The sequence below is a fragment of the Oryzias melastigma genome, linkage group LG13 (assembly GCF_002922805.2).
Source record: "Oryzias melastigma strain HK-1 linkage group LG13, ASM292280v2, whole genome shotgun sequence".
NCBI classification, from domain to species: Eukaryota; Metazoa; Chordata; class Actinopteri; order Beloniformes; family Adrianichthyidae; genus Oryzias; species Oryzias melastigma.
The window spans coordinates 21,807,474-21,823,786 of NC_050524.1; the positions used below are offsets into that span (position 1 = coordinate 21,807,474).

A 16,313-nucleotide genomic window follows, 5' to 3' on the forward strand; every position below is an offset into this window, starting at 1 on the left:
GCAGAACATCAAAGAAAGTTTAAGGATTTTTTTCATTGTTTAAGTGTGACATCTTTTTCTTAAGATCTTGTCATCCACAAAAGGGCAAGAACTCTGAGTTTGGCTAACCAAAAAGACACACATCCTCCCAGGAAAACAGACTCGGTAATAATAAGGCCTGAGCTTTTTTTTTTTTTGCTCTACAATTTAATGAAGTCAAGCAAGACATAAAAAGTACTCAGGGGTAAAAATAGAAGAAAAGGGATGTCCATTTGTCACTGTCTGTCTGAAGGGCCGTATATTGATTGTGCGTCCAGTTCCATGAAAAGAGGCCTCAGAATGTGAATATTCAAACAGATATTTGACTTTTGACTAACCAAAACACAAACTGTTTTCTCCCCCTATGGTTCACATAAGCACACACATGTTGGTTCAGATATTCTTATGGGGACATTCTATTCTATTCGATTAATACTTTACAGTACAATCAAAAATGTCAGTCATTATATACTGTAATGTAGACAATATATGTGCATGTTAGGTTAACCACCCAGCATTATAAAATTAAATTTCTCTGCATCAAGACCAACTTCAACACCACTGTGATTGGAAGGCCCCAACAAGGTTCAAGTCTATGTTCACACCATTGAAAGTATACAAAAACTGGAATGAGTGAGTGTGACGTCACTCATTGAAAATGGTTTACTTCCAGCTCCAACAAAATAAAGCTAATTCAGTGGCTATTTTTTTTCGCAACACAGATGCCGCCATATTGGAGCCAGACGTCATCAGTAAGCAGTGATTTGTCCGAGTCGCTCGGAGTCAATGTTTCTATGTTTCTGACCATTCAGGAGGTAGCTTTATGAAACGCCCTACAGCTTGACACAAAATCTGTCAATCAAACTTTCTGAAAGTTGAACATGGGGACCAGCAGGCTCCGCCTACTTTTATTGAGGTATCTGATTGGTCAGTTCATAAATTGAGTAACTTGTTAAAAACGTATCAAAGCAAGAATGATTATTCTGACAAATACAGAGACTGAGTTGTTTATTTCTCTATAGAAATCTATGGGAGCAGGCACTTCCTGTTTGGAATGCCAGGGGGGAGGGGTCACTCAGTCCAGTTTTCATGTACAGTCAATGTTTTACACACACATACACAAGATGTCACAGGCAAAGAATACCAAAATATACATATTAATGCGTGCACACACCACATGCACAAGGCTAATACTTAGTACACAGTCATCTTACTGTCCAGCATGAAGGCATAATACTGATTCTCCCTGCCTCTTGTAAGTATCTCTGCCCCTTGATCATACCAAGAGTATGTAATTGAATATTTTCCTGCATTTCCGAGGGAGTCTTTTTTATGAGCCCCTCTTTTGCTCTGATCACTTTAATGGCTTTTTTTTTTTGCTTTTCTACTCTGTCTCTTCCCATTTGCAAATGTGATTAATTACCTGCAGAAATCGCGTTCCCGCACTGAATACCAATGGGCTTTAGAGGATGAGCTGGTTCAAGGCTGACTCTGGTCTCAGCATATGGATTGAAAGAATCTGAGTTACAGATAATTGTCGACTGTTTTAAAAGCAGACATGAGGAAGAAACCCCTCACATATGAACATAGAACAGTAAACTCAGACACAAAAAACACAATAAAACCCACAAGCGTAATCATTAAAGCTGAACTACTTCCACTCGTAAACTATTCCCTCTCTTCTCTCTTTAATTGGCAAAACCTTGAGTGTTGGTTTCTGTGTAAATTGTGGGACAAATTGTGTGCGTGTGTTTGTGTGTGTGCAAAGGCCACGTCTCTCATCTCTAACTGAGCCTCAGTGAGAAGGGTTGAGTGGCAACGCTCATCAATATTAACTAATGCCCTTCCTTTCATCTGCAGCATAAATCCATGGAAACAAACACACAGCGGGGTTTCAGGGACTTCTTGATGTGTATTTGTGAAACATTTTAGTGGCATGCTCGGCCTTGCCATCAAGATGAAACAATTCTCCCTTCAAAAAAAATAAAAAAAACTGTGCTAAAACTATGCGTTGTTAAATAATCATTGACTGAAACTCAACTGGGATTGAAAAATCAAAGTTAATGTTTGAGAGAAATGAGATATTAAATGAAGGGGACAGATAACACAGCAGGTGTATTTTTGCTTCAGCTGCAAACGTGTTAATTCAAATTTAGCTGAACTCTCCAAACAGGCATTACAGCTTGTCTGATTCCTCTTTATAACAGTCATTAACTGTAGAGAAAACGTGATAACAGGCAGCAAAAAAATACTTTTGGAAAACGAGAAACGGGGAAAAAAATGTGAGATGAAATTAAAATATCGTCAGAATTTGAAAAAAAGAGCAATTGAAAAAAAGGCATTGTATTGGCCATTATCAAGTGCAAGCATGTTTTTGTTAATGATGGAATGTGTTAATGTGAGATGTACAGAACGTGAAAATGATGACAACAGAGAGAGGATGACAAAACTGAATGAGACACTTTTGCTGCAAATATTCAGTTCATTCAAGCACTTTGTGTTGTCTTCAAATAAAACACTTTCAAACCATCATCATCGGTTTTTTTTTTCTTTTTTTAAAAGCGCCAGAAAAAACAAACTTGCAAAATTGTGGATTTTTTTACTTTACCCTGTGCTCAGAGAGGACGTTAAATCTTAATGAAATGTATTAGACAGACAGCGACATTTCAGCCTCTTACTAGCTGAACAGTAGTATGTGTGTAGGTGGGGGTCACTTTATGTGAGTGTTCAATGGAGATCCTTTCATCCTGGGAAAGTCAGCGTCACCGGAGGGAGCTCGGCTATTCACTGAGGCTGAGACGTACTGTGTGGTCTGACATAACCATATTACTCGCTTTTCACCACCATGCAGGCTTGAGCAGTTAAAAAAAAATACATAGTATATTGTTGACCCGAAAAACTTTAGTTATATGTATTTTTTTTAATTATTATTTCTCAATTTAAGTAGATTCAAACAGAAGTTGTCAGTAAAAAAAAAAGTTTGATAATAATAATCTTAAATTTAATGCATTTTTTGTCTTTTAGACATAAATCAGGCAGTCTATTTTGAAGTTTTTTTTAATTGTATACTAATTAAAAGGACAGATACAATAAATAAAAAATATAGCTGTGATTGTTACACTATTTATCACTTGATGATTGTGCTGATGTTTTAGCTGCTTCCTGTGTGTGTCTGTATCATGACATAACCGTCATTCAGCCACAGTTAAGACACTGAGTTTCACTGAAATGATAACTTCTGTAACTAAAACACACAGCAAATCTTCCGGTCTGTCTCAGTCTGTTTTTTAAGACAGTGAAGTAATGTTTGACACTTAAAATCCTCACTTAAACTATCTATTACATCACAGAGAGGATAGTTAAAATAAACACTAAAGTAACTTTAGTTTTGACTACTGTAGCTCTACATTAATACCATCCTTGGCAAAGTGCGTACAAGCGAGCACTTTTAATGAAAAGTCTATGTAAATCTCTTTTGCAGAGTAAGTCACTCAGCAAAATTAGCACAACAGCTGATTAACTCTGGTCTTGTTAATATTCAGCTATTATGCTCCTTTTAGACATCCTGTAAATATCCTTTATATATATATATATATATATATATATATATATTAACCTTAAATGTTTTATGGCATTCGGAGTGAACTGCAAAGTAAGAATTTCACTGTACAGATAAACCCGTTTCCTTACTGGATGACAATAAAGCATTTGAATGTTTGAACATTAACGCATGCATATGCATGTAAAGGTATATGCGCGTTTTTGGGCTTCCGCGTTCAAAACTTGTGCTTTCAGGCGTAGCTACGCACATTGGTTAGACTGTTTTTTGGGCTCTACATACAAAATGCTCAGACAGTAAAAGTGAAATTAGTTTAAACTTTGACTAATCAGGACTTAAATTTGGTAGTGACGAATGGATGGCATCCTTTTTAATACACCGAAGTGCCAACGATTTGAAAAGTGATCATGGAGAGGAAATTAATACTTTCAGTTTGTGCTCGTCAGGAATTCTATGACACCAAGTCTTATATCGGAATGGAGCTGTGAAAGAAAAAACTTGGAGCAAAACTTGCAAGATTTGCACCTCGTTGACAAACTTCTTCCGACTGTAGGTGGCAGACATGAGCTAGTAAACCACAGCAAAAAAATAAGAATCACTACTAATTCTGTGTGAACACCATATGCTGAATGTGCATTCAAGAACACACATTTAACCAGTCATTGAACTTGAGCCACATTCCTGTATATGAACGTGGCATTAGTCTTCAACGGTTTAATCTGAATCAGCTGATTGGGATTCACTTTGATTGTGTTAATGTTTAAATTTATGGTATTGATATATTTTTATAGATCTAAATCAGGACTGGATTTGGTTTCTATTGATTCATATTACGCAGCCGGAACGTGTGAAGTTATCCGTTTTTTTGATGAGTAAATTTTGTCACTCAAGTCATGGTTAGGTCTGACACACTTCCGATTATTCCTTCAAGTAACACCATGAAGAGTGCTGCAGCTGTCAGTCAGAGTGCGGGTTGGCAAACAGCCTTGTTTCGTTAATGGTGCAGCCAGCACTGCTGCCTGGACACACAGACTCGCCTGCTTTGGCACCTGCCGCCCACTTCACACTGAAAATAAACCGAGAACAAGCAGGTGCTGTTTTACCCATCATGCTTGAAATTAACCCATTATTGCAGTGGTATTAGCAATAAAGCAAGCAATGGGTTTTGGTGCCAGGAAACAGACCAGAGTCAGCCCGCACTTCCCCGTCAGGGTTTCGGAGATGATTTCTCTCTGCTCTCCCCTGTGTGGTCATAGAGAAGACATATGACCGTCCAAAATGTTGCCAATAATGATGATTGCACTGTGCTATTATGCTGTGTCTCAATCATTTACAAGAAGAGTGGGGCATTTAATGAGAGAGCAGAGCAAAGCAAAAGGCACACAGAAGCAGGCTGTCTGTGAGGTTGTTGGAAATATGTGGAGATGTTAGCAAATCAATTTGTATACATGTCAGGAACGCAGACAGTCTGGAAAAAAAAAAAAAAAACATGGAAGAAATGATACTTAAGTGCGTTTGTGGGCGAGTGCTGCCGGGCTACAACCAGCTGACAATACTTCTGTTTCATCAGATCTCCGATAGATCTACTTATTGAAAGAAATGATAAGAAATCTCCACGAGACGTGAGTGGACAGCAGATATTTGCTCATTTCAAAGCTGCTTCTATGACATGTTTGAATAGGTTAATTTTGGCTCTCATTTCCAAAGACAAGGGAGCACAGCAAGGGGAATATAATGAGGTCCAACCTGCCCGTTAATGCAATCTGCTGCAGTCAATAAGACGTAAAGTGTATTGATCTGTGAGTGGTTCACCTCAGGCACATCTGTATTAACTCTAGATGACAGATGAGGTTATGAACCACAATAATCAACCAGTCAAACTGCATCCAAACAAATCACCATCACCGTTTGTTTAGAACTTATGAAGTCGTCTTTCAGGTGAAGGACTTGTATCGACCCTAACTGATAGAGAAGAGATTAATTTAACCGTCTAAACATCTTAAGTCAGATTTTGTCTTTTGTCACTGATCAGAAGGGAACAGGAATGTCATTAAAGCATTAGTCACAACTGTACTAGGTACAGGCTGTCTGTGGGCGAACGACGGGCAAACCTGTACCAGGCATACAGGTGGCTCTCATGAAATATCCAGATTGTAGACCACTTTGTCACTTTAGGGTAAAACTGTTCACACACATTTATTTCTACGGGTTGTAGTGAACACTTAAACAACACGTAAGGGTAAGTGAAGTATGTGATAAGTCTGTGCCTCTTGAGTGAAGCCAGACTGTTAGAAATGAGGAAGTTAGACAGTATAGTTTGTGTGAACGTCCTAAGGGCACTTACAAATCACACCCTGTACGTTCAGTATTTGTGAAGTTAGTAAAGGTGCATTCACACCGAACACAGTTTCACGTGGCCCACCCCTCTTTCACCACACGGTAAATTTACTGCTCGCTGCTTTGACACTACGGCTGTATGAGATAGGGAGCTACCAGCCAATGTTTTTATGATCGCTATATGGAACGGAGTCTATGGGTTTCTCACTTAGAATGTATGGAAGACACAGATGATGTTAAGACATTGGTTTATTTATTTTGAAGAGTCTAACAAAAACATCAGTAATCACGTCTCCATATTTGGGTTAATGTGATTATTACAAAACTTTCCCAGTATCAGGGGTTTCTATCTCACTCTGGAGACTTTGTCTGAATGACAGCTTCCTCCACTGTGTTTCTGTGTCTCTGTGGCTGAGCTTGAAGGCTAACTGTCCAGTATTAACCCGAGAGGGAAAAAATAAAATTAGAGGACGTTTGCCTTTTTTTTTTTTTTTAATGTCTCGATGAGACCCGATTTGGGAGGCTCCGCACCCCGCAGCAAATCTCTGTCTACTGGCATATCTAGCTAGTGAGCCAGCAATCTGTTCAGAGTGTATCTCGCCTTCGCCCCAAAGTAGCCGATGAGCAACCCAGCAGCTCCAGCAGGTTAAGGAAGTAGATGGATGTATAGGACAAAAAAGCTCGCATTGGATTAATATTCTACCCGCTGATCAAGTCACTAAAAACGTCCTATGCCCAAAGCAGAGTTCCTGATTGATAGATCTGATGCGGCGACCTGTCAAACTTCAGATATTTACCTTTTTGCCCTGCCACCCAATTTGCACCTCGCCACTCAAATGGAGCTTCTGCCAGATCGCTGCGCCATGGGACTTCAGATCGTTTCAGTTCGCATCTGCACCATTGACTTAAAATTGAAACTGGGCGCCTCCGCCGCGCAAATTGCGCCTGTTCTCCCACCTACCTAACAACAACTAGATTGTGGTGTAAGGGCACCATATGACAGCATCACATTAACCTTACTAATACTTCACCATACACTTACCACACACACAACAAAAATATGTTCTACTTTCATGATGTCCCAGGAGGCAGCCATACCAGCCTCAAAAAAATGCAAGACACATCCCTCCCCTTAGGATGCCGCTGCTCCTCTCTACGACTCTCCACCGACCCAGACAAGCCAAAAACCTGCAGCATCCATACAGATCAACCCCCATACAGGTACATGGGACTAAGGCTTAAAGCTCATTGGTTCCAACATTGGTTCTCAACTTTGCTTTAGAAAATATGCCAAAAATTAGTGAATACATAAACACAAGCTACTGCCTTTTACTTACTTTTTTTTTATTCATTTTTGTAAGTCACATTCATAGAAATGACAATGGCATTTAATTATTTAGCTAAAGTCAGATGATGTGAAACAGTGAATCCTGACACAAAAATGGGGAATTCATCATAAATCTGCTCACACTCACATTTAAAGATCCAAAACGTCGAGACTGAAACCTCTACGAACACAGAGACAGACATAGAATGATAACCGTTAAGGATACGTGGAATTCTGACCCCGCTACAAAAGAATGAGCGGCATTCCTGTGCGGTTAGGATAAGAGATGGAGACTGGGGATTTTCATGATCCATTCACGCTTTCTGAATACCAGAATAGAGACGGACTGGTCAAGGTCAGAGGCAGAATTCCCCATTCTAATTCAGAGAGTTACTCGCCACCCCGAGCAAGAGTAAGGGATTAATTTAGAGATCCATTCACCACGCCTGAGCAGGGGGGAGAGACGGCAAAATGTGATGAAAAAAAAGAGAGTGTGACAGAAGATGGAAAATAGCAAAGAGAAGAAGAGATGGTAAACGACAGACGAAAAAAATGGGCAAAGTGTGAGAAAGAAACGGGTAAGGAGAAAAGGGACAAGTGGTTCAGCTTGTTATGTGTAGCCTGTAGACACAGCAGACAGAAAAGATTCTTTTCTTTTTTTTGTCAAACACTTCTTCTTCTCAAGGGTGATCATGCATCAGTCTACCAATGACAGAAAGCTAGACCTGATGGTCTGATGCAAGTTCTAAAAGGGAGGGAGGAAGTCGAGCACCAGATTACTCCTGAGATGTATGCTCAGAGGATCCTGTTTAGGCCTTAGTCACAGACAACGGTACTGGTGCTGTGGGTCTTTGGGTTTTCCAGGACCATATAGGGTCATAGAGAGGAGCAACTGCATCTTTCTCTGAAGGCTATCTCAAGAGGTATTATGAAACTGGAATGCACCATTGTTGTTCATATGCTAAAGTCCCACTCCAATAATATTTTGATTATATTGTAAAGGCATTTTCTGCGTTTTTTTAAAACTATGATTATGATATTTTTAGCCAAAATAAAAAAACTTTGTCGTTTTCTAGGACATAGTCTGCAGAGCAGCAGGAGTTCTTTATAAACTCCCCTCTGAGTTGTGGGTGGGACTGTTGGGATGGAGTAAGTCTGCTCTATCTTCCCATCATCCTATTGTTTACACTCTCTCCCACCAGTTTACAACCCCTCACACCCCCAACCTAACATCACCGCTGCAACAAAATATTGGAGCTATCTTGTCGTATAGTTTTGAGCCAGATGCCAGCTAAGATGAGGAAAATGAAGACATCCAAGGAGCATATATTTATCAAGTGAAGAGCACTAATGGGCTCCTTGCAGTCTAACATTTGGGGAGGTTTAAAAAATGAAAAATCTGAATGACACACCGGAATCTAACCTACTTCACCCTTACTTACATGTGTGTGTTTTATATGTGTTCATTACAACCTATCACCCACAGCATGCTTGTAAAAAAATGTGCAAGATATTTTACCCTCCACGGCTTTATTGAGTGGTCTACAACTAAGGATAAACCGATATCATTTTTTTCAGCTAATACTGATAACTGATATTTCCCCAGTAACTTTAGCCGATAGCCGATATTGTCTAAAATGCTAAGATGTCTTTTTTGTTTCTTTACGAGAAATACACAACTTTTCTTTGACTGCATTATCACGTTGTACTTTGTTGTTTTTATAATCCAGCAAGCGATCTCATAGCAACAAGTATCACTTTAAAACTTTGGAAATATATGTCAGGAATCTGCTGTCCAGCTCCACCTCCGACCACCAGAGGGAGCTCTTGGCGGAGTATTAACCTGTGCTGCTCACTTCTGTCACCTTCCACTCACGTCATCACCATTATGTCATTAACTCCATCAGATTCATCCTCTGGACTCTGCTACTCTATGCGAAGTATTGTTTTGCCACGCATACAATTCTGAGCGATCTTTCTATTATTGCTTCTTTGTGTTTTTGACCTCTGCCTGTTTTTCCGTTGCCCTGCCTTGCTCCTCATTTTGACTTCTGCCTGGATTTTGACCTTGACCTGTTTTTGCCCTTGTCTGATTACATTCCAATAAAGTCTGTTGCAAATGGATTCCAACGCCTCAGCCTCCTCGTTACAACATCTGAAAACATTCAGACCATTTGACACAAGTGTAAACCATAACCTTTTCAATGCCAGGGATCTATTAGGAACAAGTATACATTTCGAAGAACTAAAAACAGTCAGAACAATATTGGTGGATTATTTTTAATATCAGGCCAATGCCAACTCAAATTATGCAAATATCGGCTGATACTGGCACCAACGTATCGCTCATTCGTATCTGCAACCTTGATATTTCACTCAAGTTTGCCCATTTTTTTCTGCATCCTCCCCCAGGGCAGTTGTTGTAACTAAAGCTTCAAATACTGTGTGTGCTTCTGTCAGCACAACATCCGAAAGACAGCAAAAATGCAAAGCTTCAGTCAATATAACTGAGATGATCACCCCCAACTCTCAGAAACTCATTTATTTGTCAATAGAAAACATAAATCATTCCAATAGGGTCCTGAATATGTTATAGCTCAAAGTTTTTCTACTTGATTCAGCAAATTTCCCTCAAACAAAAGAAGAAAGAACGGGCGCCGTGAAGACAATCTGAAAGCAAAAGAGTAGCCGACCATACATGTCCAACATCTGCAGATTGTTTCGACTCTGTGGACCCGTATGTGTGACTGCATCCAGTTAAATCAATGGTATCAGTGGAATGTGTCCAGCTGAAGTGACTGACTTTTCACCACGAGCTACTTTGTGTTTAGAGTGACATGTCTCATTAACTGCAATAGACTGTCAACCTGTCCAGGGTTCAGCCCCCACCTCTGCCCAGTAAGAGCAGGCAAAGGTCCCTGACCCCTCCCCAACCCTGAGCAGGGGGAAGAACGCACAGCATGAAAACAGATTGGAGATCGGTACAGCTACTGAACAGGCTCTCTGACAACTAGATTTATACATGTATCAGTCTTCAACCTATTTTTTATATTTATAGACAGAAATGAATAATAACTCTTAGATAGACTTTATTTGTGTTATAGCATATGGAATTCCACATAGCTAATAAGATTGTAACAATTAAACGTCTAACATGATGGGAACATTTCTTTATAAAAACACAATTTGATTAATTATTTCAATTTATATAACCTAATCGTTTGAATAAAATCAACTTACTGTAGGTATTATTTGACTGAACCAGACAAAGCAGGTTTTAACACAACTATGTCACTAGAAATAGAGTGTTAATGTCTAAATGGAAAACATGGCAACCATGAAATGTAATATATCTTACCTGGTTAGAGTCTGCATGCAGACTGTTAAACAGCCATTGTTTTATATACTCTCAAATGCATTTCCCATAAGCCCACCCTCTTACACCATGTGCATAAATGCAGAAGTTGTGTCATAATGTGAAAAACCCACCTGGCTCTTTGTATTTAATGCCTACCTTCCCACTCATCAGGCTCACAGAGACAGCAGCATCGTGCAATAATGTTTGTGGGTGAGAACTAGCTGGACTATTAATTTTCCAATCACCGCAGGTTGTTTTAAAGAATCTATTCATTTATCTGTGTCTATAATTTAGGGGTTAGGAGACAGACAAACTCGGAAATTGGATCACACGGTTTTGATTTGGGATCGTATGCGACTTGCATTTTGATTCAGAAAGATCTTCCCTGCAGACATATTAAACGTCTGCATGTATTATCCTCCTGTGACACAGAACAAATCATTGGACAGGTGCTCAAAAAACCTTCTGGACATCAAGAAGCTTTTTTTGTACCTGGAAAACGCGGATGTGAAATTGTGAAGAGGAGCGCCGTAGTTGTATAATACCATATTGATTTGGTTCGTGCAGCCTAGTTAACAGCCCCACTGGTCGATTTGTTAAAGCTTTAATGAGATAAGGAGGCACATTGTTACAACACAATCATTCTGAATTCCTTTTTTGACAAAAATAAATGAACCCCTGGGTTGTGTTAATGAGATGAAGGGGTATTTAACACCTGGGAGGGGGATTCAGCTTCAGGCATGAAAAGCTGGACGCTGAAGATGGAAACCCTTCACAATTTTCTGACACTTTCATTTTTATTCATTAAAAAAGCCATAAATCTTGTTTAATTCTCAGCTCCATAGCTTCAGCTTTTCAATCAATCAAAGGGAAATAAAGAGATCAGTTAGCTTATTTAAAAACTAACCCCAGCCATCATCCGCCTCTCATTCTCTGACCTAAGACGGGCCGACGGGCAGCAGAGGATCAGTCTCAAACACACACAAACAGATGCAGCCTTAATTGCACTGCAGGGTTTTCAATTAAAACAGCATAAACCACAGCCAGTCTACAGATGTTTGAGAGACAGCAGCCACATTTCAGTCGCGCCGACATATGAAGACAAACATTCACGACGAAGAGAAAACGCGTAAAGAGACATCGCAAACATCTTTGTTTCGTATGTGTGAAAATCGTGAGGACGCTCAGACGTTCACACGAGTAAGTGGTTCTGGTGACTAACCACATAAGGGCACAATGACATTTATTCAGGCTTGTCGTTGCCCCCCCCCACTCACTTCTGAGAGCTTCTAAATAAATGTCAGCGTGGTTTGTCTTCTGTCACGTGTGCAACACCACTCTGTGCATTTCTGTCAGAAACAGCTGAGAAATTAGGGAAAAATACTAATAATGACTACAGAAAGTATGTCAGCATTTCATTATGACTTGCAGATGATTTTGTGTTTGTCGTTTTCTACCCTGCAACCTGTGAGTCTTTGATCTTCCAGGTTTGCAGATGTTTGGGACTTTGGATCTCGCTGCACTTGGTGCAAAAACACTGTCAGCGGTGAGGATTAGTGACTGTTTTTTCAGCCAAATCATCCCTCTATGAAAAAGACTTTCTGTAAATTACAGGTTTTTACGTTCACTAAAGCAGTTTTTCAGCCGTATGACTTCCTACTGTGAATGTTTTGCAAAATGCGTTGTGATCGAGCTTGTCGTATCACACATAAACATAAAATTAAACAAACAGTCGTACATGCTTATTCAGACTAAATCCAGGGATGTTTACTTGGTCCCAGTACATCACTAAATGATTTAATATAAAAGCTGCTATAAAAGAAGAAAGGCTATGCCTCGGCTGCCCCGTGACCCTAGAAGGGACTAAGAGTATGAATGAATGACTCCTTAGTGTGTATAAATGTCTGGTTTTTAGTTCTTCGTTATCAGGTTTGCTCTGGAAACTTTTTTTTTCATCTTTAAATTTAATTGGTATTGAAATTTGGGGGAAAAAACAAATGTAAAACATACTATTTTTTTTATTTACAAATAAGACAACAGGCATTATCTCTGGCAGCCAATACAAAATCCTGTCAGGAACAAGTGGTGGAGGACCCAAACGCAGGAGACCAGGCTTGGTGGCAGAAACTTAAAACATTTATTTAATGAAGCAAAACATGACTAATTCTCAAGGAGACCAAGATGGTGACAGAACAGAACAGGTGACCTGACAAGGAAAAATTGAAAACCAGACACTTAAATAAGTTAACTGAAATAAAGACAGCTGTGAATCTTGACAAGCCTGAAACTGATGTGGGACAATTCAAAACAAAACAAGACCAAAACGCATAACACAACTGACAAAAACTAAACCAAAGTCCGCAATCCTCACAGATCCATTCAATTTATTTTTCAGTAAATTAAAAACGTCAAAACTTAAATATTTAGCTAAGCCGTGTATTTAAAGGGGCCCTACCATAAAAATTCTACTTTTTGAGCTTTTAAGTCTATTGTACTGTTAATTCCTCACTATAAAGAACACCAAAACCACATTTTGATTAGTTCATGCATTTAAGAGTAATTCTTTAAAAACCTGCGCTGTCTGTAGCAGCCTCTCCCATATCCACGAAAACGAGTGGGGGGAAACGTGCTGACGTAAGCACATTGTCAACAGCTCCCTCCAGTAAGAGTCTGCTCTGACAGCTCCGTCCCCAGACTAACACAACACTCAATTTCTCCACTGAGCTAGTGATGATCAGCAAAAAAACTTTTTAGATATAGAATACCGTATATCTTCCAGTTGTGTCCTGTCTTCAATAAGCTCAAACAGGTGCTTGTTACTTTAGACGCGGGGATCCTTTAAGACCCCCCACCCCCCAAACCCCCGGTCCAGCACAGAAGCCGCGTGTATAGTAAGTGCATCTACCTTTAAAGAAGTTTGGGTTATTTTCGTAGGAGAAGTACAGAGACACGGCTTTTCCTGGCAGGCGGCACACAGCGGTAGGCGGAGCTTCTGGAATCAACTCATGTTACTTCCGGGTAGGAAAACTCATGAAAAATAACTCATATTTCATAAATAATTTGCCTTTTAGTGCTCCAAGGGTAATATATGACGATATACATGGATATAGTTCACTCTGAAACGCTTAAGAAAATCATGGTACGGTCCATTTAAACATTAATGGATAAAGCAAATCTAAAAATGTCTGCCACGCAGTAAGGACAATTTTAAAAAAAGGACAAAGTACTTTAAGTTTAGAAGGAGATTTTCTTATTGCCAAAATCCAGAGCAAAAACAAAGGAAATATGTGTTTCAGTTCAAAGGGGCAAGATATGAAACAATCTGAAATAATCAACAAAAGATACCAAATCACAAATAACCTTCAAACTATTTATTAACCTTTTCTTTCTGAAATCAACCCTGATCACCTCCATTTGGGTCCTACACCACCTGTTCCCGACAGTTTAGGGTGGAGAAAGAACAGACAAAGAGCTTTTTTAGCATCTATTTGACATATAAAGTATGGTAGTGGTCGGCAAGTGAGGCTTCACGAATCACTGAAGCACTATTTTTGGAGTCAACGGACTCTCCAATTCTTATTATAATTACCTTTTCTATTTTTTTAACCAGTATTTACGATTTTCCTGTACTTTAAAGATACTTTTGTCACAATTCTCACACCTTTTTGTTTTTCAACATAGAAGACATTCTTACCAAGTTCATGCTCAAGGTCACTCTTTGAATTCCCATAAAAAATATGAAGCAAAGTTCTGGAGCATTAACTTACTTTAAGCTTTTCTTATGAAATATCTGTTTAAAACTTGTTTTAAATATTTGAAAAAGAATACTAATAATTCTATTTTCTTTTATATTATAATTTTTGAGATACTTTCAAAAGCATTTTTGTTGTTCCATGGGATCAGTTAATTCCTCCTGAGTCTCAGTCGGTGGTCAAGAACAATCCAACATCGGAGAACTGAAGTGAGTCATGACAGACAGTCAGATATAAATGCATTTGAAGAAACCAGGACAGTGGCGGCTCACTGACAAACGTCATGTAACTACTTCAAGGGTGACTCATTCATCTTTCATGCACTTTATGCTTTCAACAAGTCATGGAAATCACGAAACAGAAAGTAAAAAATGAGTTTGTGAAAATGGGGCAAAGATAAGAAAATAACAAACTCTAAAACATTTTTTATAACACTAAAAATTACAAACTTGTCGGCATTGTGTTTGGAACTAACCCAAAAGGACAAACATGTGGAAACCAGAAACCACAATCAGAGAGCGCTTTTTTAAAAAGTGAGATAAAAACAATTTTTCTGACAGACTGTGGGCAGCTTGATACTTTCTTCACACACAAACCCGGTAACAAGATTACAGCTCTGAACAGAAGCATTTCTGGAACATGCTGCTGCCTTGTTAACACCGGTGTGTCAGTATGAACATCGCAGAAGCTCGCTCAAAGATTTCCAGGTCAACAAAGACTGTCAAGGATGAGATCTCAACTGCAGGAGTACAGGAGGAGAAGGTGGAGGATCAGCTGTCACTATCCAAAAAAAACCCCAAAAACAAGATGAAGTCCTGTTTTATTCTTTTTGTTCGGAATACAAAAACTCGTTATGAGCTTAGCTGTACCCAAAGAGCCACAACACTCTATGAGAGCTGATATTCAGGCTTTTTAAAGGTTATATCATCAGTATTGACCAAAGGAAAGAACATTATTAAAATGTTCTTAAGGACCCACTTTGATCTATTTTTCAAAGCCTTCTAAGTGTTTGTTTTATTTATGTTTCTGCAGCTTTAGCCAAAATTAAAAAAAAAAAAAACTTGCATCATTTTCCAGGACAAAGTATCTGCAGAGGGGCAGTAGATCCGTGGAAATTTGACTCAGAGTGGGACTGTTAGTATGGAGTTACCTCACCTCTCTTCCCATAATCCATCTGTTTACTTTTTCAAATTCTAGCTTGGAAAACAAAGACGTACATGGATCAACTCGTCTACAAGTGGATACATCGGAATTTAAAGAGAGCAGGGAGCTTATACCCCGCTAGTGTATTTTCTACGTCACATAAAAGCTCTTTTCAAAAACATTTTGAATAAAGAAATACCCACAAACGCAATTTTGAGCTTAATTTCCTTTATATATATGTCCTCCATCATCAGAAAATTCTCAAAAGTAGATGTTAAAAACACCAAAAAATCATCAAAATGGTTCTTTAAAGTCAAAGCACAAGTTTAAAATCCTCTCATCCTCTCTTAAGATACAATCAACCAAGCTGCACACAATTAAGGTTGAACTCAGCTGGTCTGCAGTTTGCATTTTACTACCAAACACTTCAACCAGAACAACAAAGTTTGAGCTTAAACCACTAAATTAACCACAATTTAAAGTCTTGAAACCAATGCTGTTCTTTTTCCCTGCAGACAGCAGCAGCAGCAACAGCAGAAGCAAAGACAACGTGAAAGACAAAGAAACAGAAGAATGTGTCACTTAAAACACTTACACGCATTTGTAACTGCAAAGCTGTTGGCGGTCTCTATGTTGTCAACGTGCGGCACCAGGTTAAAGGGCGCTTCCGTAGCATTAGGGCTGGTGTTGTGAAGGAAGATAGCTAGCCGGAATGCCGTGTACTCCTGATCTGTATTCCTAATGAACAGTCCACCTGGAGAGAGGGACAGAGGAGGAGGAGAAGGACGAGATGGAAGGGAAGAGGAAGTGAGTTATGGC

At 39.2% G+C, this 16,313-nt stretch overlaps 1 protein-coding gene across 8 annotated transcripts in view; it reads right to left on the reverse strand.

The window, feature by feature from the left end:
- gria4a (glutamate receptor, ionotropic, AMPA 4a) overlaps positions 1-16,313 on the reverse strand; it is a 150,237-nt gene that overhangs the window by 130,500 nt on the left and 3,424 nt on the right. For all 8 annotated transcript variants that reach the window (XR_002919762.2, XM_036215073.1, XM_024276788.2 and 5 more), the window contains exon 2: positions 16,090-16,248. Coding sequence is in view for 7 of the 8 variants with exons in the window: in XM_036215073.1 (XP_036070966.1) it covers positions 16,090-16,248 (159 nt within the window). In the remaining variant the exon portion in view is untranslated. The remainder of the gene's footprint in view (positions 1-16,089; positions 16,249-16,313) is intronic.